The 24,228-nt window shown below is 33.9% G+C and overlaps 1 protein-coding gene across 1 annotated transcript; it reads left to right on the forward strand.

Annotated features, from left to right (window-relative positions):
- The first annotated feature begins 3,170 nt into the window (after positions 1-3,170).
- Positions 3,171-23,643, forward strand: LOC128226140 (centrosomal protein of 290 kDa-like). Its single transcript, XM_052936036.1, has 12 exons — positions 3,171-3,351; positions 4,734-8,484; positions 8,626-8,824; positions 9,162-9,236; positions 9,340-9,429; positions 9,752-10,047; positions 11,094-11,124; positions 16,955-20,778; positions 20,913-21,111; positions 21,491-21,565; positions 21,670-21,759; positions 22,069-23,643. The coding sequence occupies exons 2-12, from the start codon at positions 4,835-4,837 to the stop codon at positions 22,363-22,365; spliced, it is 8,826 nt and encodes a 2,941-aa protein (XP_052791996.1). The 5' UTR covers positions 3,171-3,351; positions 4,734-4,834; the 3' UTR covers positions 22,366-23,643.
- The last annotated feature ends 585 nt before the right edge of the window (positions 23,644-24,228 follow it).

Raw genomic sequence — 24,228 nt, forward strand, 5'->3', positions numbered from 1 at the left:
ATTTTCGCAAAAAAATCCGCTTTCCGAGACAAAAAATAAAAAAAGTTGTAAAAATGGTAAATCTGTGAGAGTGCAGCTTTAAGGACTGTAGTAAGGTATTGGAGACCAATCTTGGCATGATATTTATCAGGTAGTAAGTGGTCCTGAACGAAATGTTCGAACTTAAACTTATACAACTTGGTATTAAGAATGTTTTTAAGGATTGTTTAATGAGTCTTTAAATATTAATGTAGACTGTGTATTATGTGTGTGTTTTCTGTTTTGACCATTGACCCATTGCCACAGTAAGTATATTTGTTGGTGGGCTTGTTCCTGAAGGTTTTATTGATTTTCTAAAATTAAATCAATAACGTTAAAATATCATTCCACAAAAACAATACTAGTATTCAATGATAGTTCCAGATTAATGTTGTTTGATTTTGAGAAATACAGAAAACATTTACAGCAAATATCCTTAAAGTGTATGAGCTATAAGTCCAGTTGTACGTTAACGAGTGCATTCACTTGTTTTGGATTATTTGCATCCAGGATCCACCTACTGGTATTGGACTCGATGTTGCACAGGGATAATGATGAATAAAACAGCATGAAGCAAACATTTTTTGGTTACTGTAAGGTATATTGTGTGATGTTAAAAACATCGCAATAAAGTGGGTAGTGTTGGTGTTAAATTATAGCCTAAGCCGCACCATTCTTCCTTCCTTCCAGTATTGTTTTTATCAATACATAGAGGAAATTGTGTATCATACTTTCCACCGAGCGAGCACTTAAAGCTATATTTCACAAGTGGCGTAGCCACGAAGGAAATATTTACTTTTGGTGATAACAAGGTGAGATTTTACACGAATACAAACCTGTTTTCCTATTTTTGTTTTATACCTAAAATAGATATACATTATGTAAAATGAATATTAAATGTAGCTTGTCAGGTGTATGCTTACGTAACGTTATTTTGGAAATGTTGTCGTTGAAATTGTTTCCCAGCCCTGTGTAGGATGACTTGGGATTTGCAAGTGCGGGCAGGCTAACATTTTAAAACAGTGAAAACTATCAAAACAATTTTGTTCGAACCAGATGTCACAAATGGCATACGAACTCGAAACCGACGGAACCAACAAGACAACTCGGAGATATAAAAAAATATAGCCACGAAGAATCGCATACTCCCATGCCTTGATACAATCAATTAACCTCTCTAAACTCAAATATTGTCGCATTTTATTTTCCTACCGTGTCTCCAGGAAAGAGGAATATTTATACAGCAGTAGTGCTTATATGAACACAACTGAGATGGGTATACTAAAAGACATCGCTAAGAAACATTTTTATTTTTTTAAAATATGAAAAACTGGCCATTGGTTATGTTCACAATCATTGGAAATTTGTCACCACCGTCCATGTCTGCGCATACGACAGCAGTCGATTATTTTCCGCCATAGTGCGTGTTTAACTTAGGCCCGGTCAGTTAGAGCGCGGTGGTTGACAGATGACGACGTCCCGTGTCTCCTACGATGATAGAATCGCCTAATGGCACCTCTGCCATAACTGATATGCATCAATTGTTGTGATACCAGCATAAGCCACTCCGCTGACCATTTTCCACACAATGGCAACTAATGTTTTGAACCCATCTAACCATCCGACTGAGCCTCATAAACTTTGTTTTGCCGAGTTCTGCTGCATAGGCAATAACCTTGCCCTTCAAGGTGTCCCCAAACAGAGTTTGTCGAATGTTTATTTGCTTTACGACGCCAACGGAAAATTCATCCATCGGCGACGGACGCATTGTGATTATTACACGTGTAAGGTTGTCGGCCGTAGTGAACAGTCAGGGTGTAACCCTGGTTAGAGCTTATCTTGTCCATTAACGCGCACCAATGTATAGTACTTTAACGTCCCTCCTGGAAACGATATGTATGTTAGTGCCGAGGCTTGTGATTACTGGATTGACAAGTGTCTTACCATGAGACACTTAATCCGCCACACTTTAGCGTTTATCAGAGCAGAGCTAATCGATTATCGCATCGTGTTGGTTTGAGCCAACAAGCGAAGCAAGTTGTTAGAATTAAACTTGAAACCGCGAAAATCACTTCTAGCCAGGAAAAGAGACAGGGAAAAAGTAGAAACAGGCCAGATTGAGCCATGCGGAATCAATTTGTTTTTAATACATAGTACACTAAAAAACTATCCTCATTAAAATTCAGGAATATATAAATATATAGTCGAATTATATTAGCGTTTTCTCGATCGGCTCGTTTTTCTCAATCATTCCTGATTGTTTTTAATAATGTTCGTTTTTAGTGTACTATGTGTTAAAAACAATTTGAGATTGAAATAAAATATATATATACAGTGGTCGTTCTTAAGATCTATATTTTGTTCTATAAATCTCACCCTAAAACATTTCTCACAATGTCACAAATGCCTTCATGTGATTTCGCAAAACTAATTATATGGATATTAGTATATCCATCTTCCCATTGATATTATGTTATGAAACAATTAAACAAAACGTTATATGCTAGATGAATTATATTCAGCATGATTTTATGACTAGACGAGTATTGCATTTATTACATCTTAAATAAGATAATTTCAAATTTTCAGATTGATATAGTTACGAGGACAAGCCGAATATTCAAAGCTTAATGACACGTTCACCATGATACAAGAAATAAAATGTGTGTTCGTGAACAAAGTGATAGTATTGGTTTAGTGAATGTTGAGCGAAGACAGAATCCACACACTCAAATGTGCAAGTTATTTAAATTAAGTGTCATGCCTTTTTGAGTGCCTCGATTTGATGAAAGAAGATATATCCCATTTTGAGTGATACAGTCGGAGAAGTCGATATAATTTAATAAGATAATAAATAACATTGATAAATGTATTGTTAAACAGGTTGTATATCTAATTTGGAAAATCTTCGCAGTGCTTTAACAGGTCCAAAGGTTTAACAAAAACTGTTAAAATTCAATACATGCTTTAATTCACAAAGCAGATCAAGTGCTACGAATACAAATAAACCTTAAAACAATACTAAATGTCAGTGGCGGATTTTGCAATACAATGCGTTTATCAGGTGGATAACTGACTGATATACGATATAACACTGAAATCGAAAGAGGAAGTAAATTAAAACAAAAATTCCCATTTAAATCTACGAAAACATAGAGCGGCAAACTTGTATTGGCTCGATACAAACTTGACTTCAACTTTAAACAAGGGAAGCGCAGTGTTATTTGGGGGAAATATGATTACCCTACAATTTTGTTTTACAATGGATATTTGGGAATAAAGTTAACGATGGGATTTTTAGGGGAAGCAGATTGTCGGTGGAGCTCGACACAGGTTTTGTTATTGTTTTTACCGCGAGTTTTGAGCTTATCTAAAACATTGTTTATGCAGAAATGATAATAGTTAAACGAACAGAAAATTGTATCCATTGCCTTACACTAATGCAACGATCAACAACGAGTTCTTAATATTTATTGAAACTTGCCTAATTAAGGTTTCCTATGTACAAATGCGTGAATACATGAATGGATACATGTTATTTTGATATCATTTCTAATCCGTATTCAGTTGAAATATTGAAAAAAGCAATAATTAAACTGCAATCCCTTTATCGGACAGATAATTTACATATTATTAATCAGCAATCAATACCCGTTCAAAATGTATGATACTAAAATTACATTGTCTCACCAGGCTTCAAGGTTTAACGTAATTACAAAAGGAATGACAATCTATTTGTTTATTGGATACAATAAAAGTAGTTTAAGCTAGTAGGCAAATATATTCCTTTCCATTGATGACAAGGATCAATTAGCACGTTTTGTTGACCAAGCAGTATAACACTGAGCTGCAAGTTTCAGACGTTGTGCATCTCCCTCATCTTTCAGAGAATGCATGCGCGTATGTTTTCATCATTCCTTCGAAACACGATTTGTTTGAATAATAAACGCTTATAAGTGATTCTAAGCAGTTTGTGGCAGTACTAACTTTAAAGATATGAATTAATTTTTATGCAAAATACCACCTGCTATTTACTTCTATTGTACGACTCAACAACGACGACGACGATTTTTATGATGAATATGATTACGAATACTGTAATTATGCTTATTATGATAGTAGTAGTCGTGGTAATAACACTCTTAAGATCAGGTACCGATGATGTAAAACGATGATGATGGATTAACATACTTGGTCGTTTGTGCTTGATCTTTGACTTAACATAAGTATCAGACTGAGTTACGAAAATGACTACAAGAAATCTTTTTTATCAAAATCGTATTAAGACATTCATTTGATACCTTTACTAGTTTGACAGACCATATGCCTCTGGAAATGGAATATATTTTGAACAACTTTATAGGATTTTCCTGTCAAATTGATGATGAACTAAGAAATATATGTACATAAATTTATCACTATTTTTGTTCAATTGCAAAACCCACTGAACTGTTTACTCATTACAATTATATGGTCATTTCTGAATGCGGATCTGTAGTACAAGCTATTGCAGACGATTACTGATAAGAAATAATATTCTCTTAACAAATCATCAAAAAGTGTAATTTGTGCTTTAAGATAACTAACAACAAACTTACAGTGTTGAACAAACCATCTTCGTCCACTAAAAGACTCGATCAAACCGCTATAAATATTATATGCTCTTCCGAAATAGTTATAACGAGATATATTATATTTTGTTGTATCCTTTATAGGATTGCTTCTCCATATAAAGAGATACCAGATTAGTTCAACAGATAGTTTTGGAAAACGGTACAAAGATGTATACATGGTTTAAACTTTAAAAGGTGAAACCATGGACCATTTTGTGGATGAGTTGTATGATATGCAACATGACAAAATTGCACTTCGAAAAGAAGTATATAGTCTACAATTGGTTAATGAAAATTTATTTTTTGAAAACGAAAATCTCAAAGAACAACTTAATCTTATGCAACATGAAAACAGTACATTAAGCAGTGATGACTACAGCTATGCACAAGAATATGACGAAGACGATTTAGACGAACACAATCACATGCAGTATGAAAACAGATTACTTTGCCATCAAATTGATGTCTTACAACGGGAGAAACAGGATATATTGCTTAAAAATCAGGAATTGGTGTCAGCTAATAAGCGGAGTAACAGCAATTTGAAACGTTTACTGGATGAGGAAAGAAATAAGAACAAACTTCTAGAAAAAGAAAAATCTAATCTTACAACTGTCCAACGACATGATACTTGCGAACGTGAAGCCAGCGTTCATATTAAAAAAGCTTCCATTGCAGAACGATTTACTCAAAGTGTACAAGAAGAGAACAGTAATTTAAAGCAAAAATTAGCCGAAGTTCGCCGACAACTGTTTGATCTTCAAAAAAAATATGACCGACTGGATAAAAAGAAGACTTTTATAAAAAACGACAATGTAACAAGTCCTAAGAAAGTCAACGACAATGCCTCAGCAAAATTGACAGGACGTAGCAGGTCCACTTTGTCAAAACGATCGTTAACAACAACAATTGAAAGCGATAGTGGTTGTGAATGTGATGAATGTAAATACTTACATAGACAAAATGAAGAGTTAAAAAATAAAAATGCGTCTCTACAGCGAGAGATGGACACGGTCCGTGCAGAATGGAACGGATTTGAAAGGAAAAAACAAGTACAAAGAAAACTTTACGAAGATTCCATTTTAAAACTTAAAAGACAGAACGAAGTTGTTCGATCCAAGTATGAGCGATACGTTAGTTTAACACAGGAGGAACTTAGCTCATTACGTGAGACAATTAGAAAACATGACGAACATGTGAAATTGTTAGAAAATGAAAACGACAAACTGGAGCAAGATAGCAAAACCGATATTTCAGAATTGACGAGACATTTCAAGAAGGAAAAAGAGCATCATTATCTTGAAATACAGAGGCATAAAAAGGCTTTGGAAAATGCTCAACAAGCACGGTATGATTCCCAGCTAAATATGGAGAAACTAGAACTGCGAATCAAACAAACCAACGGTGAACTTCAAAGGGCCAACGAAACGATTGAACGCGAAAGATCTAGAAACTCCATGTTTTCTAAGGAAAAAGCCCAAAACAACTACAATGCTGTACAACTGGTAATGTTAGACAAAGAACTGAAAAACGAAAAATCTAGAAACGCAGTGCTGTCTAAAGAAATAACACAATACAACGAATCTTCTGAAGTTCATCGGAGATTGGCTGAAGAACTGGATACCGAACGATCAGCAAACTCATTATTATTAAAAGAAAGAAACCATTACAAAGGGCAAGTTGAGCAGATGAAAGCATTGCAGTTAGATCTGGGACATTGCAGAGCTCTCCTCAAACAAGAACACAACAACTCGGAAGAATTACGAAATACAACTGAAAAAAATCAGCGGTTGGAAGGACAACTTTCTGATCTCAAAACGTCTGGACAAGCTTTGGTTGAGAAAAATGATTGTCTTAACAATGAAGTCAAACAGTTATCAAATGTTCTCGAAGGTAAAGATAGTGAATTAACTAAGCTAAAAATTGAACTTTTGTTGAAAGATCAAGCGATAAAAGAAAAAGTGAATGAAAGTGTCGTGTTAAAAGAGAAACATGAAAAGAATCAAGGACTGGTATCTGATCTACTAAAAGAAAACAACCAATTAAAAAGTAACTTGAAAGACACAACCCCTGATTCAGCTAACTTGGCCGTTAATAATTCAAACCTACAACGCGAACTTGAGAAATATCAACGGAAACTTATGAAGGCTAGTTCGGAATTAGAAAACGCGGCTGAAAACCAGAAACTGATGGAACGAATGTGTTCTGATCTTAAAACGTCTGAACAAGCGTTAAGTGAGACTGTTAATTCACTTAACAAAGAAATGAGAGAGTTAACAATGAGAAAGGATAGCGAAATAAACAACCTAAATTATGAATGTCAACGGAAAGGTAAAGAGATTGAAAATATAATGACTGAACTCTCTTTGATAAAAGAACAAAATAAAACAAATGAACAACTGGTCACTGATTTACAAATTGAACTCGGCCAATATACAAGTAACTTGAAAGAAAAAGACTCTGACGCCGCAAATATGAGCAATACTATTTCAATACTTAGACGTGAAGTGGAGACATATCAGATCGACCTAAATCAGGCACGCGACGAACTCAGACATGTGACTGAGAATACTGATGAAAAGTCTGAACAAGCCTTTATTGATGAAAGAGATTCCTTAAACGATAAAGTCAGAGAGTTAACATATATGCTCAAAAGAAAAGACAGCGATGTACGGAAGATGGAAACGAAAATTGCTGAATTTACCTCAAAAGAAGAGAAAAATATCAAACTTGAACGACAGGTCACAGATCTACAAATTGAAGTCAACCAAACTAAAAGTGACTTGAACGAAAAAAATCTCGCCTCCACTAAATTGACTAATACTATTTCAAACTTAAGACGTGAAGTGGAGACGTATCAGAGCGAGCTCAATCAAGTACGGGATGAACTGGGAAATGCGACTGAGAACAATCAACAGATGAATCAACAGTTCTCCGATATAGAAAAGAGTAATCAAGCGTTCATTAATGAAACACGTTCTTTAAAGGATAAAGTCCGAGAGTTAACCAATTTTCTCAAAAGAAAAGACAGCGATGTACGGGATATGGAAACGAAAATGGCTGAATGTTTCTCAATAGAAGAGAAAAATAGTAAACTTGAACGACAGGTCACAGCTTTACAAGTTGAAGTCAGCCAATATAAAATTGAATTGAACGCCAACAGTTCTGCCTCCACTAAATTGACTAATACTATTACAAACTTAAGACGTGAAGTGGAGACGTATCGGAGCGAGCTCAGTCAGGCACGGGATGAACTGAGAAGTACGACTGAGAACTCTCAACAGATGGAACGACAGATTTCCGTTCTAAAAAAGTCTGAAAAAGCGTATATTGAAGAAAGAGGTTCTTTAAACGATAATGTCAGAGAGTTTACAAATATTCTCAAAGAAAAAGACAATAATATACAGAAGATAGAAACAAAGTTGGCTGAATTGTCCTTGATGAAAGAGGAACATGTAAAAGCTGAACGACAAATCACAGACTTAAAAATTAAAATACAGAAATATAAAAGTGAATTGAAAGACAAAGGTGGCAATTTGACGAAACTGACAAATACAATCTCAAACTTAAGTCATGAATCGGAGAGATGTAAGAGTGAACTCAAAGAGGCCCATGAAAAAATAAGAAAGTTTGATCTACGATTAAAAACTGTTAGTGACGAGCATGAAAGTTGCAAACATCTCATTTCTTCTCTACGTAAAGAGAATCAAAAACTGTCTGTGCACAAAGTTGATCAGCCAAGACGTTCAGAAGCAACGCTTAGTCAAAGAGAACACGAACTTAGTCTTGCTTTGGAAAAATCACGGCATGAGCTACGTGAAGTTCAGCATGAACTAGATGATACAAAAACAAGGTAATTTCCACAATTTTATTATATATTTTATGATCCTTCCGATTCCGGTTTGTGCCCATTGTTAAGTTAGTGCTTTTCATTCAAAACTAAAAGGCATCGAATAAAACTACATTTATTCTGATATGTGAGTAAATATTTCAGGCTGAGTAAAGTTATGGGACAGAAACTGACTGACAACAATCCAAATATTGCCGACCTGAGCGATAAAAATCGACCAACAAAGCTTGCTGAGCGTTACTCCGAATTGTATGACAACCAATGGACAGATGCATTTGAGGTCATTTGCAAGCAGTTAGACGACGAGCAATCTACAATCAAATCACTGGTTGGCATATTGATGGTATGATGTCGTTTAATATTTCGTTTAGAAACGATGGCGTTAATAATTATTAATAATAAATTTTGCATCTATCGACGAGTCTGCTATGCTCGAAGTATGTAGTAGAATAATGTAAATATCATAATGTTATAAACCCTGCTCGCTAAACATAAATATAAGTTAAACCAGTGGCGTATGATTATTCCATTTTAATATGAATTAAAGGGTACCTTATACCTTATTTTGAAATAATATGAACATTTCATGCACTGTATATAATACGTTAAAAGAATTTAATACATGTATCATGTTAAATATCTTTGCATTTGTTTGTATGTTTCGTACTATACATTTAAAGAATGCTGCCAAATATTGTCGCGAAGAAGCCAGGACACAGTTGGAAGAAATACAAGGAATACTGCTACCCCGAAAGGTAGGAGTTATATTTTTATCATTTACGATGATTGTGGTACCTAATATTTAAAGGACCATATACAGTGTAAATGTTAAGCATCTAATCATATATCTATATTCAGACTGGACCCACCTTTCCGTCACTTGTTCACAAGAATTTGAAGGATTGTCGAAAAGCACTTGGAGAACAAACAGGAGCCGCCATTTACGAGGTAGGAGTCAAACATTAAAACAAAATTTAATTTAAAGTTCACTAACCCCATGTGCCCTATCATACACATCGCTTAATTGTAAACAGCGTGAACATTACATCCTTAGCAATACATACTATATTTCTTAAAGTAGGACAGCGATAGATACACTGCATTATCCATACGTCGTAATTACTCTAATAAACTCTAATGTAAACTATATGGACAAGCCAGATGACACGCACTGGAAACACATGTGCGATCATTACAGCACCGGCTATATATATCAATGAACATTACATGAACAATAAATAACCATTATTAATATTCTTATTCATTTTAGAAATACTTACAAGACATTGCAAAACAGCGTCAGCAGTCTTTGCAACTAGACGTAAAACCATACGTCAAGGAGTGCGTTGAACTGTGTTGGCTAATGAGCATACAAGACCCACCCGTTGTCGTTGCCCTAGAGTTACAACACGGTGCAAATTTCGACACGGACTTCTACAAGGCGTACACCAAGAGTGGTCCCCTGATTGACTACGTCGTCTGGCCCGCCCTTTGCCTCCACGAGAAAGGTCCACTGCTTTGCAAAGGCATTGCACAGGGATATGGCGGGAAGAAAACAAAATACTAGTGATCTAGTGTGGGTGTGTTTCTTTGACGTTAATAGTTACTACTTTAAATGTGCTTAATTTTGCATATTAGTAAAATACAAGTGTCATAATAGAAGTCACACTTTATGTTTGAGTGTTTTAATTGTATAAAGAGCAAAGTCAATTGTGATATGTAAATAAGATATTCCGTCCTGTGATTTCCAATCCATTTCAAATGCAGCTACGTATTTTTCTTTTTACATATTATTTCCCATTTATCCGATTCATTCATTCTTTAAAGTGTGATTCATTTCTGAACATTTAAGATCAACCTTTTTCTATCGAACCAGTGGAAGCAATGTAAAATGTGTTATTTTAATAACAATTTCACATCATTGCTACATGCGCTTGAATGTAGATGTATTTTTGCGTACAACAGTTTTTATTTTCTCAACATCTTTTTTTGACAAGAGCACTATATAAATAAAAAATATACGTTTAGCTAAATATTTTGTGTAATAAGTTATTTGTTGCTGTTGTGTAATTGTTTTATTTTCTTTAATCGCACTATTTGACTAACATAGACTTTAAGTCTACTCGTGTTTCTCCTTGTGTGTATAATTTTCTCACGAATCATAAAACCAACTAACCTAAAAAAAATTCCAGTCGTTACGTATATAAACACATGTAAATAGTTTTATTTTTTATTTCTGAGTTAACAATGTGAGCATAATTGATATTATTACTTTTACTATTAATAGTTATTATTGATGTTATATAAAGTCAGTGTACCAAACATAAATATATAGTATTAGTACGTATTTTATACATAGAAATTCGTCATCAAATAACCTATGCGGACCATGAATTTCAACTGTGTTTTTAAGCAGTAAATGACGGAAAATACTGGTTTGATAATGATAAGTCACATGAAGTGCATTGATTTGCTACTCTTTCACAGACGGGTGCATATAAACAATGTTTCAATTGTTTTTATCTCAATGTGTTTGAAATAGTGCGGACGTTTTATATTTAAATAAATTTTCTTTATTGCCTCTGTAGTATTTGTCTTACTCAACATTTAAGTGAAAAAGAAACGAACATCAGGTACCATAAGGTTTGTATTCAACTAGATTTTAACCTTCGCACAGTCGCAGTCGATTCTATGAAGGGTTTCAATCCTAAACTAGAACTCTGTGAATTGAATATGTCGCCTGCTGAGAAACTCCTGTGTTATATCCCCGAAAGGATGTGAATACACTAATCGCAGTTTTCCTTCATTCGATCGTCCGTCCGTTCGCTTGTTCGTTTTTTTTTTCCGTTTCTGTCCGGTACAATAAACATTATCTCAGCAAATTCTTGCTATCAATGATAGGATTTCATTTAAAAGTCACAGAATTGAAGAGCACCGTGGGAAGCTGAGTTATGCAAAATATATTTTCTCAAAAATCAAGGTCACAGGTTGAGGTCAGTATTGAACTGTATTGATTTCGTTGCAAAAAATTGTGTCTTAGCAATATGTTTTGGACTATAAATGGAAATTTAGTCAACGGCCACATAGTGCAAGGGCTCTATTGGAAGGTGGGTCGCGTTTTGAAAATGTGCTCTTATCCGAAATGTCAAGGTCATGGTTGGAGGTCAATCTTATACATGTGCATATGCTATTCATAGTAATAATTCGTCCGTCATCTGTATTAACTTATACGACTCCATGAAGAGAGTTTCTTTAAAAATAGCAAAAGGTTTTACTCTTTTGTAGAAAAGATCGTTGGCTTGAGTGAAGATGAGAATGAAGCATATATAATCATTTACAAAGTGAAAGCCACAAAAGTATACAAGGCATGGCAAGTATACAAGCCAAATACCAAAAAGAGATATCTTACCTGAAAGATGTCAACTCAAATCTTCGACGTGTCGCTTCCAAGGTTCCAATCGGCAAAGTGAATGTTGCTATCTGGCAAGGTATTTAATTTTGTCAATTTATAATGCCGATTATTTTTATAACGTTTGGTACAGATTTCATAAGAAATGATTGTGTAATGGTTATGGACATACTGAATATGGTCAGGTTCGGTTGCTCAATGGTCATTACTTGAGGTTTATTAGCACTAACAGGCTGGTTATTGAACTCGTCGTGACATGATGCTTTACAAACTTTGAACCAAATGTTGGTACAAACTGGAAAACATACCAGGTATGTTTAAGAAAGACAGCGGAAATAAAAGTATGAAGTCGTGGATGAGAACGACGACGCCGATAACGACGAAGTCACAGGTACACTAGTAGTTGTAGTAGTAGTAGAAGTAGTAGTAGTAGTAGTAGTAGTAGTAGTAGTAGTAGTAGTAGTAGTAGTAGTAGTAGTAGTAGTAGTAGTAGTAGTAGTAGTAGTAGTAGTAGTAGTAGTAGTAGTAGTAGTAGTAGTAGTTGTAGTAGTAGTAGTAGTAGTAGTAGTCGTAGTAGTAGTAGTAGTAGTAGTAGTAGTGTGTAATATGTGACGTTCAATCGTTTTACACACTAAATCAGAAACGTTAAACTCCAACGCTTTTAAAACAGCTTTTACTAAGATATTTAAATATTAGTCCTATTCTACTTTTGTTCGGGGACTGTCATTATTTTTTATTTGTATTGAACGACTGTTTGCAAATGGATTAAGCATTTGGAGGTATTGGAGCAAAATATTTAAGCGGTTGTAGGTCCGTCCCAATTAACAATAGATTGCAGAACGATTTAAGATTAATAAGTAAACTACACAAAATTTCAAGTGCAGAATTGCCTTTCAAAAATAATATTCTAATAATTGGGTGTGTAACAAATATCATTGACAGACCACAATAGGCTCAAACTCGAATGTCAAGCAGTGCGGTACCAACACGACTTATTACCTGTCTTAATATTCTAGTGTTATATTTTGGCATCACCATCGGTGCAATATTGCTATGTGAACGTCATTTATTTGACTAGTTTACAAACCTTTTACCCAAAAAGCAAGCAGCAGACTTTATCATATTACGGTTTCCAATACACATAGCTTTAAAAGGGTCGCAACTGTAGAAAGCCAGATCTTCCTTGAAATTTGGGGGTTGTCTTTCCTTGTAGCTAACTATTTTGGTATTTGAACAAGCAAAGTTTACATCTTAAGTAACTATTGTTTAAAAGGTATCATACCTTGCGAATCGTCACTATCTTAATGCGGTTTGTATGTTTTATCAAGGTTATCTAATCAGAAGATCATTTAAAACAGTCAAACAAAGCTAAGATAAGAAGATACCATACACACATTATTCCGTATGCGAGTATCGAGGCTTAAGGCATGTTCCTTAATGTTTACATATTTGGTTTTCATATTCGGTATATTTCGGAATTTATTGTATTCATTCATTTAAACCCCTTTACTTTTTCGTATGAAAACATATATGCATCGTGCTTATATTGGTCACATTACAGTCGGATCTCCTTAAATATTTTAGATAGTTTTGACTTCTCTTAAATGTAAGCTGTTTTCATAGCAGTAAATATCGGGTGTGGTTATTATGAAGTGTTTACTGAAATTTTTATAACATTTGCTTAAATTTCTCAGATTACTTATACCATTTTTACATTTGGACTACTGTTAAAAATATTGGGGGGGGGGGTATGCCATTCAATGCTTATACGCAAAATATCAAAATGTAGCACACGGGGGAATGACGTCAGAGGGCGCACGCGCATCTTTAGGTTTTGCAGTTACGTTGACATACATTCAAGATATTTATAAATAGAAATCCCGCTTTACATTTGAATTGCATGTTTTGAAAAACCATCGGAAACAATAAATAACTTTGCAGCTAAGTGTTTATTTAATATAACATACTTATTAATTATAATTGCATGACCATGTATTTTCGCTTTGCAAATGTTCGGTATTTGTGCCCTCCATAGCATAAATTTAAGGGTGATTTACTGTCCATAAAATGAACGATTTTCGACATGAAATTGATGAAATCGTGAATCTGTACTTTGACAGATGTTTTCGCGTTAACCAAAGATGTTTCATACGTAATTTTAACTCACTACAACAAAAACTATCCAAGATAATTGTGAAAAACCTCAAAAAGTGTTCGGAATTGTGACGTCAACCAGTACCTAATGTTTCAGTATCAATGTATCAATGTTCACTGATAAGTTGAGTCCTGATACTGAATTTTAACCTTTTTACTTAAAAAAGATGTGCATCTTTTACAATCGAGGCACTATGTACAACGTATTCGGTGATTATTAATCTTGTTTCCTATTCAGCATCGAGCATATGTTTTAAATTATCAAGAAATATTGTTTGAAATGTCTAATTGTGCTGGGTCCCGAATCGCAATTATATTTATCTCATATAAGAAGTAATACTACTGAAATTGAAGTTTGTTCAATAATTAAAAACAAACATTTGAGCATATAGTACTATGTTTTAATCTGATGAATTAACATGTTCTCTATCTGGCATGATAATCAGGTATATAAAGCATAGCATGCGTGCAAATACTGTACTTTAAATATACCCTAGTATACTGATTTATCTTAAGTTAGTAAAATTCAGTAGGCGATTCAAATATGTATGGTAGATAATGACACGCATAAAATTCTATAAATCAAAGCAAAATAAATACGGGTATATATCGATTCGTTGGCTGGCTGCCAGCTAGTATTTTCAATACCACGAAAACAATACATGTTTAATCACAAGGAAACAAACTTAAAGACATTCACTGAATAGATCAAGAATATTAATAATATAGTTGAACGGACTTAAACAATAGTTCATCATACTTCAACATAATTTGAAATATATAATTTTCAATTGAATTTATGTTATAATTTTTTTTATAATTGACAAAACGTATCAAACATACATACTACAACACAAAATGTTATGGAGAACATCAAGATACATGAAGTTCTTGTACAATCTATATTTAGATATATCCCAGCTTTTGCATAACCAAATGACATAGAGCTAAATCATCCTACTGATTTTGAAAACAGTGACATTCAATTTAGACCTGAAGCTTCCAAAGACAATCCTAATGTGGGTGCATGTATGTCAAGGTGGAATGCAATAAAGCATGAGTGTGAAATCTTCCGTTTTGGTACACGGTATACTAAGGCGCAGTTTAACAATGATGAACCTTAGGCTTCGTACCAACAAGTATTTATGTATATAGAAAGTAACTGGGTAAAGTATTGTCATAGAAATCAATTTGTCAACTACTACGGCCATAGTTAACTATATACTGGAAACTTTCCATTCGTAATTATCCGAGAGCCATTTAACCTTGGACCATTAATCTTTAATGGCAGGTATCCCTTGACTAGCTGACGATCCCTATGGTTTATTAGTTTAGTAGGTGAAATGTCAATGTGACTTGAAGCAGACTTTGAAAAAAAAACTTTATTTTCAACATAATTTGAGAACAATGTGACGTAGGACAATAATACTTCAGTAGTAGATTAGATTACCATTTTACTAGAATGACCTATATTTGTGGCAGCATGACAATTGATCAAAGGCCGAGGTCACAATCACCAGTCTTATGACTACTTTTATCGCAGTTAAAAAATAGATGTTTGTCTTCCCTTTCAATAAAAGAAGTTTTCCACATTTTATACGCTGTACCTTTTTTCTAAACACCTTAATTAAGATGTCCACATTTCTGAAATAGCGGCGCTTCGACGGCATAATGTTTGATAAAAGTCTCTAGTTGGTATTGCATATAGTATACCTACTTTTAATTGATAATGAAACCGTGTGTCAAGTAAAAAAGGGAAAGCTATATTTGCTGAATATATAGTACCCCGAATGTATATGTATTTTTCAGAATATTACATATTGATTGATATACAAGGACAATTTTAATCCAATTATTCAGCTGGCAATTCTATGTACATTTGATTTATAAATGATAAATCACGACCATTTGCCGGATTCGAAGCTTAATTTCAACGTATTAAATTGCCAAACACATAGTGTGCGTGCGTGCTTGCGTGCCTGCAAGCGTGCGTGCGTGCGTGTGTGTCTGTGTGTGTTTATAATTAGGAATAAGGAATAACGACAATTATAAACACTCTAAATCTTAAAGTCTCTTTTGTTGTTTTTTTGTTCTTTTTTATCGTACTTGTAAATGTTTGCAAATATGGTAAAGGTATATTTTAAAGTGTCTGCGCATTACAATTGGAAAATTTGCGAAGTGTTTTATAAACAAGTCGAAATTAAAATTAAACAAAAGCATGACCATATATCAATATATAATTTAAAAAACTTCTATAAATACAAATAAACACTGAGCTCTACGTGAGATTTAACCCAGATTTGAAATTCAATAAGTTTATCAGATAAACAGCATACAAATGTTAACGATGTTTAACCTGAAATCGAAAGAGGAAGTAAATTAAGACGGTTTTTCAAATTCATATCTACGAAAACAGAGCGGCAAACGTGTGTTAACTTGTTATAAAATTGATAAAACGGCAGCTTAAAAACAATAAACATACACAGATAAAAATGTTGTGAGGGTAAAGGACTGTTTGTTTTACAATGGATAATTGTGAAAAAGGGAAACAATGGCAGAAGGTTTTGGATTTAGTTTGGAAAAGGTACATTTTCATATTTTTAGTTGCGATAAAAGTTATACTGAATTTTGAATAAAACGACTGCAAATATAATATTACAAATTTAATTGTTAGGAGTATTGATTCATCTCTTAAGAATTATCAACAAATTTGTAGAGTAAACGGACACTTCTGGGATGTTCATATAATCATTAAAACATATAACCGATTTTATAGATTTTTATCTATAAAAACTGATTAATAATTAAATATCGTTAAATTTTCGTACACGGAACAAAATGTAAAATAAACAGTAACTAGCGTGCTCAAAGTCAAATAACAACGCTTATACGTATTTGTTTTCATAAAAGGGCGCTGAACGAACACATGTTCTAAAACAGACACCTATGAAACCCGTTGATATGTCGAATAGATGGATGAACTCAAATCAACTTAACAAAGACGAAATCATCAACCCTTTTCAGGATGAGGTGTATAAATTGGTACAAAATAATCATTCGATCCAAAGAAATAACGAGTATCTAGAAACACAACATGAACAAGATTTATATCATGCTGAATCTTTGAAAGATCAACTTCATCAGCTGCAGTATGATAACAGTCTTCTTTACGACGTGATCGAACGGCAAAAACGTGATTTTTTGTCTGACAATGATAAACTGATTCAAGAAAATAAAACATTAATTTTCGAACGAGATGATCTACGCAAGCAACGTGACGAATTAACAAAGAAATTAAATGGTGATGAACAAACGAAGAATAACTATCTAAACACGAAAAAAACATGTGTCGTTGGGCATACAAATTGTGAACGACAGGTCACATTTTATAAAAATAAAGCCACTATTGTTGATAAACAATGTCGACATTTGCTAGAAGAGAATAGTCAATTAAAGAATCAAACGGTCGAACTACGTAAAGAAAAAAATGCAATACAAACACGCTATGAGAAAAAGTTCAGTAGAGACGTGCCCGTCACATCTACTAACAGGGGTAAAAATGGCTCCACACACTCTCCAAAACTGACAGGTAAGGGAAGACCACCAAAGCAAAGTGAAAAAACAACGACATCTGAAGATGATAATTCAACGATTGCATATCACAAAGAATGTTGTAAATGGAAACTGAAGAATGAACACTTGAATACAAGAATAGAGGAATTAGAAAATAAACTACTGACAAACAATCACCAATTAAGAAGTTTTGAAAACGAAGTACAAAACCTAAAATATACAGTTTCGAATAATGAGACAGCGAATTCCAAGCTAAAAAACGAACAGCGGGAACTGCATGCACTACGTGACACTATTAGAAAACAACAAACACGTATCGAATTGTTAGACGATGAAAAAGATAAACTAGAACAGGAAAGGAAAATGATTACGAGACATTCAACTAAGGTAAATGAATGTCAGGAATTAGAAATTCAAAGACATAAAAAGGCTTTGAAAACATTTCATGAAGCACATTATGATTTTCAGCTGAAAATTCAAAACTTAGAACAGCGTATCGAACAAAGCGCAGATCAACTTCGTGTGGCCGAAGAAAAACTTAACATCGAAAGATCAAGAAACATCAAGTTGTTAAAGAAAATGGTTCCATACGAAAGGACAGTCGAGAAACTTCGTGTGATGACCAAAACATACGAAAGCGAAAGATCTAGAAACCACATGCTATCTAATGAAAAAGCTAAATGCGAAAGGACAGTCGACAAATTTCGAGAAGTAAACCAAGAACTCGAAAGCCAAATATCAATGTCAGTGAAGAAAGATAAATTCGAAGAAATAGTTGAAAAACTTCGCGTATTGAATGGAAATCTGAAATACGAAATGTCACAAAACGACATGCTTTCCAAGGAAATAAACAAATACAAAGAACAGATTGAACATATGGCAGATTACCATGCACATCTTAGACAAGAAGATAAAAATTCGAAATATTTACAAATCACGACTGAAAAAAATCAGCAGTTGGAGCGACAACTCTCTAGTATTAAACAGTCTGAGCAGGTCTTGGATGAGAAAATTGATTCTCGAAACAATGAAATCAGAGAGTTAAGAAATGATCTTGAATGTAAAGACAGAGATATAAGTAAACTTCAAATTGAACTTCAGCGGCAGTATCAAGAAATTGACAAAAGAGTGAGTGAACTTGCCGTGATAAAAGAGACAAATGTAAAATATAAACGACTGGTATCTTATCTACAAACAGAAATCAACCAATATAAAAGTAACTTGGTATGCACAACCCCTGATTCATCCAAACGGACAAATAGTGTTTCAAAGCTAAAATGCGAAGTGGAAAATGCAAAAACTGAACTCTCTTTAATAAAAGAACAAAACAAAACAAATGAACAATTGGTCACTGATTTACAAATTGAACTTGGCCAATATAAAAGAAACTTGAAGGACAAAGACTCTTATTGTGAAAAAATGAGCAATACTATTACGAACTTAAGACTTGAGATTGAGACGTATCAGAGCGAACTTAATCAAACACGGGACGAACTGAGAAATGCGACTGAAATTAGTCTTAAAAAAACTGAAAAAGCGTTTATTGATGAAAGAGGTTCTTTAAACGACAGAGTAAGAGAGTTAACAGATATGCTCAAAAAAAAAGAAAGCGATGTACGGAAGATGGAAACGCAAATGGCTGAATGTTCCTCAAAAGAAGAGAAAAATAATAAACTAGAACGACAGATCACAGATTTGCAAACTGAAATCAACAGATATGAACGTGACTTGAACGACAAAAGTTCTGCTTCCGCTAAATTGACCAATACTATTTCAAACTTAAGACGTGAAGTGGAGACTTATCAGAGCGAACTCAATCAGGCACGGGATGAACTGAGAAATGCGACTGAGAACAATCAACAGATGGAACGACAAATTTCCGATCTTAAAAAGAGTGATCAAGCGTTCATTAATGAAAGAGGTTGTTTAAACGATAAAATCCAAGAGTTAACCAATATTCTCAAAAGGAAAGACAGCGATGTACGGAATATGGAAACGAAATTGGCTGAAATTTCCTCAATAGAAGAGAAAAATATCAAACTTGAACGACAGGTCGCAGATTTACAAATTGAAGTCAACCAGTATAGAAGTGACTTGAATGAAAACAGTTCTGCCTCCGCTAAATTGACCAATACTATTTCAAACTTAAGACGTGTAGCGAAGACGTATCAGAGCGAACTCAGTCAGGCACGGGATGAACTGAGAAATGCGACTGAGAAAATTCAACTGATAGAACGACAGTTTTCTGATACAAAAACGACTGATCAAACGTTAATTGATACAACAGGTTTTTTAAACGATAAAATCCTAAATTTAACAAATATTCTTGAAAGAAAAGAAAGCTATGTACGGAAGATGGAAACGCAAATTGCTGAATTTTCCTCAATAGAAGAGAAAAATAATAAACTAGAACGACAGGTCACAGATTTGCAAACAGAAGTCAACAGATATGAAAGTGACTTGAACGAAAACAGTTCTGCCTCCGCTAAATTGACCAATACTATTACAAACTTAAAACGTGAAGCGAAAACGTATCAGAGCGAACTCAGTCAGGCACGGGATGAACTGAGAAATGCGACTGAGAAAATTCAACTGATAGAACGACAAATTTCCGATCTAAAAAGGTCTGAACAAGCCTTAATTGATGAAAGAGGTTCCTTGAGCGATAATATCAGACAGTTAACAGATATTCTCAAAGGAAAAGACAGTGATATACAGAAGAAAGAAAAAGAATTGGCTGAATATTCCTTGATAAAAGAGGAAAATGCAAAAGCTGAACGACAGATCACAGATTTACAAAATGAAATAAAGCAGTATAAAAGTGAATTGAAAGACAAAAGTGATAATTTGACAGAACAGACCAATACATTTTCAAACTTAAGTCATGAATCGGAGAGATGTAAGAGTGAACTCAAAGAGGCCCATGAGAAAATAAGGAAGTTAAATCTACAATTGAAAACTGTAAATGATGAGCATGAAAAGTGCAATCATCTCATTTCTTCTCTACGTAAAGAGAATGCAAAGCTGTACAAAGACAATGACCAGACAAGACGTTCAGAAGCAACGCTTAGGCAAAGAGAACACGAACTTAGCCTTGCTTTGGAAAAATCACGACGCGAGCTCCGTGAAGTTCAGCATGAACTAGATGATACAAAAACAAGGTAAATTCTACCATGTTGACTTTTATTTCATGAGCCTTCTGATTCCAGTTTGTTCCAATCTTTTATTTCGAAGTTTTTATTTAAAATTTAAAGGCATCAAATCAAATTCTCTGATATGTGCGTATATATTTCAGGCTGAGTAAGGTTATGGGACAGAAACTCACTGACAACAATCCAAATATCGCAGACCTGAGCGATAAAAATCGACCAACAAAACTTGCTGAGCGTTACTCCGAATTGTATGACAACCAATGGACAGATGCATTTGAGGTCATTTGCAAGCGGCTACACGACGAAAACTCTACAATCCAATCACTCGTTGACATATTGATGGTATTATATCGTTTTATTCTTTAAGGCGTCAATAATTAGTATTTATCAATTGGGCATTCATCGACGACTCTGCTTTGCATGAAGTATACAGTAGAAGAATGTAAATCGCAGAATCTAATAAAAAAATGTTGCGTGGTCGCCAAATGGGTCTTGTACAAAGTGAAGGTTTAATTAACAAAAGATGATCTTATATATTAAATTAGTGGCGTATGCATTTGGAACTTTAATATGCATTAAAAGCGTTACTTATACCTAATTTGAAATATCATGAGCATTTCATGCACTGAATCAAACTCGTTAAGGAAGTACTGTATTATGCAAACGATCTGTGCATTTTGCATTTATATTTTGTTTGTATTTTTGTATTATATATTTTAAGAATGCTGCTAAATATTGTCGCGAAGAAGCCATGACACAGTTGGAAACAATACAAGGAATTTTGCTTCCCCGGAAGGTAGGATTTATATTTTAATCAGTTACGATGAGTGTGGTATTTAATATTTAAAGTACCATATACAGTGTAAATGTTAGGGCAACTAATTATTAATCTATATTTAGACTGGATCCACTTTTCCGTCACTTGTTCACAAGAATTTGAAGGATTGTCGAAAAGCACTTGGAGAACAAACAGGAGCCGCCATTTACGAGGTAGAATTTAATCATTAATACAAAATTCAATTTGAAGTTCACTAACTCACATGTGCCCTATCATACACGTCGCTTAATTGTAAACAGCGTGAACATTACATATTTAGCAATATATACTAAATTTATTAAAGTAGGACATCAACTGACACGCTGCATTATCCATACGTTGTAGTAACTCTAATAAACTCTAATGTAAACTATATGAACAAGCCAGATGACACTCGCTGGAAACATTACAGCACCGGATATGTATCAATTTACACTACATGAACAATAAATAACCGTTGTTGATATTCTTATTAATTTTAGAAATACTTACAAGACATTGCTAAACAGCGTCAGCAGTCTTTGCAACTTGACGTAAAACCATACGTCAAGGAGTGCGTTGAACTGTGTTGGCTTATGAGCATACAAGATCCACCAGTTGTCGTTGCCCCAGAGTTACAGCACGGTGGAAATTTCGACACGGACTTCTACAAGGCGTACACCAAGAGTGGTCCTTTCGTTGACTACGTCGTCTGGCCCGCCCTATGCCTTCACGAGAAAGGTCCGTTGCTTTGCAAAGGCATTGCACAGGGATATGGCGGGAAGAAAACAAAATACTAGTGATCTATGGGTGTGTTTCTTTGACATAAATAGTTATGATTTTGTTTGGTATAAACGTGCTTAAATTTGCATTAAAGATGCATGTGTCATAAAGAAGACGCATTTTATGTTTGAGTGACATTACTTTTGTAAACAGCAATGTCAATTGTAACATGTAAATAAGATATTCCGTCCTATGATTTCCAATCCACTTCAAATGCACCTACTAGTTTTACATTTAATATATTATTTCACGTTTATCTGATGCATTCTTTAAAAATCTGAAACATTTCCGAACATTTAAGATTAACCTTTTTTCTCGAAAAGTTCAGGAATTAAACACGCTTGTTGATTTATAGTTTGAATAAGAGTGAATATAACAGTATTGATCCCTTTGCAAGATATTAAAGCAGGAACTTAAAATAGTAACTGAAACTGTCAACAGCATAATTGTCGATATCAAACCAGCGGAAGCAATGTAAAATGTGTTATTATAGTTACAACTCCGCGTCATTGTTCATGCGCTGAAATACTTTTTTGCGTTCAACAGTCAAACACTTAAACGCTTTTTGGCAAGAGCTCAGTATAAATAGTAAGCATTATGCTTAAGTTCATTTGAAATACACGTTAAGCTGAATATTTTGTGTGTTTTGTTGTTGTTGTTGTGTTTTTAAGTTTTTTTAAACGCACTTTTTAACTTACATTGGCCTACGGTCTACTCGAACGTCTCATTCTGTGTGTAAAGTCTGACATAAGGTATCTTTCAGAAATAAATAATAAACTAGTTTGTTTTGACATATTCCAGTCGTTCCATATATGAAGAAACACGTGATAATACATGTTATTTTTATTGTATTGCTTAGTTTGAGCAGAATTGTTATTTTTACTGTTATTTTTTAATTATTGATATTATATATAGTCAGTGTACCAAACATACATATATGTTATTAGAGCGTATTTCATACCTAGAAATGCATGAAACAAATAATCTTGCGAACCTTGAATCTTGTTCAAATGTCTGATATTACTGCTTAAAACACTATTACTCAAGTGATTTCAAGATATGTAACGGAATAGATTTTATAATATATTGTATATATTTAGAAAATTACTATTTTACACAGATGCATATTTCATTGAAATCGAAAAGCATTATATATAGTGTTGTGAAGGGCATTGATTTGCTACTCGTTCACAGAAGGTTGTATACAAACAATGTTTATTTTGTTTTTATCTTAATGTGTTTGAAAAAGAACAGACGTTTTATATATATTTAAATAAACTCATCATATAGCCTCAGTAGTATTTGTCGTACTCAACGTTTTAGTGAAAATGAAACGAAAGTAATTCTTCGAAAAATATTTCCACGTTAAGGGCTTGACGACAAGCAAGATTGTTCTCCCGTTGCATATAGTGCTTTAGGGGGATTGTTTATATAGCACGTATATTTTAACAGTTCAGATATACCTTAATCGTAGTTTTCATTGTTCTACAAGGCCATGTACTTTCTAAAGTATTCGTCGATTCTGCTTAAAACTTTTGAGTAGTATATAAACATGATGAGAGTCATTTTTAACACAGGACTTTGGCCCTCTCTTTCATTGTTTAATATGCTTAAAATGACCCAGTTATGTTTCAAAAGTATTTCTATGAAATCATTTATATCATGTATATGTTCGAAATGGCCCTCCAATTTGACTTTCTCTTTTTATAAATTTTATTGATAACAAGCCCTATTTAACTTGGCCTATCAATCTTTTTGAGACGAACTAGTCTATGTAATTTAATCAAATACAATTTGCATGAAGTATAAGTTTTAATCGATTATTCAGATATGTATGAATATAACTCGACACTATGAACCACATGTTTTATGATTAATGA

This window comes from Mya arenaria, chromosome 3 (genome assembly GCF_026914265.1).
Source record: "Mya arenaria isolate MELC-2E11 chromosome 3, ASM2691426v1".
NCBI lineage: Eukaryota > Metazoa > Mollusca > Bivalvia > Myida > Myidae > Mya > Mya arenaria.

What these genes read in the sequence shown, in the direction of transcription:
- LOC128226140 (XM_052936036.1), top strand. Translation starts at nt 4,835, where the DNA reads ATGGACCATTTTGTGGATGAGTTGTATGATATGCAACATGACAAAATT. An exon ending in CACTGGTTGGCATATTGATG is followed by an intron (nt 8,825 to 9,161) that starts GTATGATGTCGT and finishes ATACATTTAAAG; the next exon opens with AATGCTGCCAAATATTGTCG. An exon ending in GAATTTTGCTTCCCCGGAAG is followed by an intron (nt 21,566 to 21,669) that starts GTAGGATTTATA and finishes ATCTATATTTAG; the next exon opens with ACTGGATCCACTTTTCCGTC.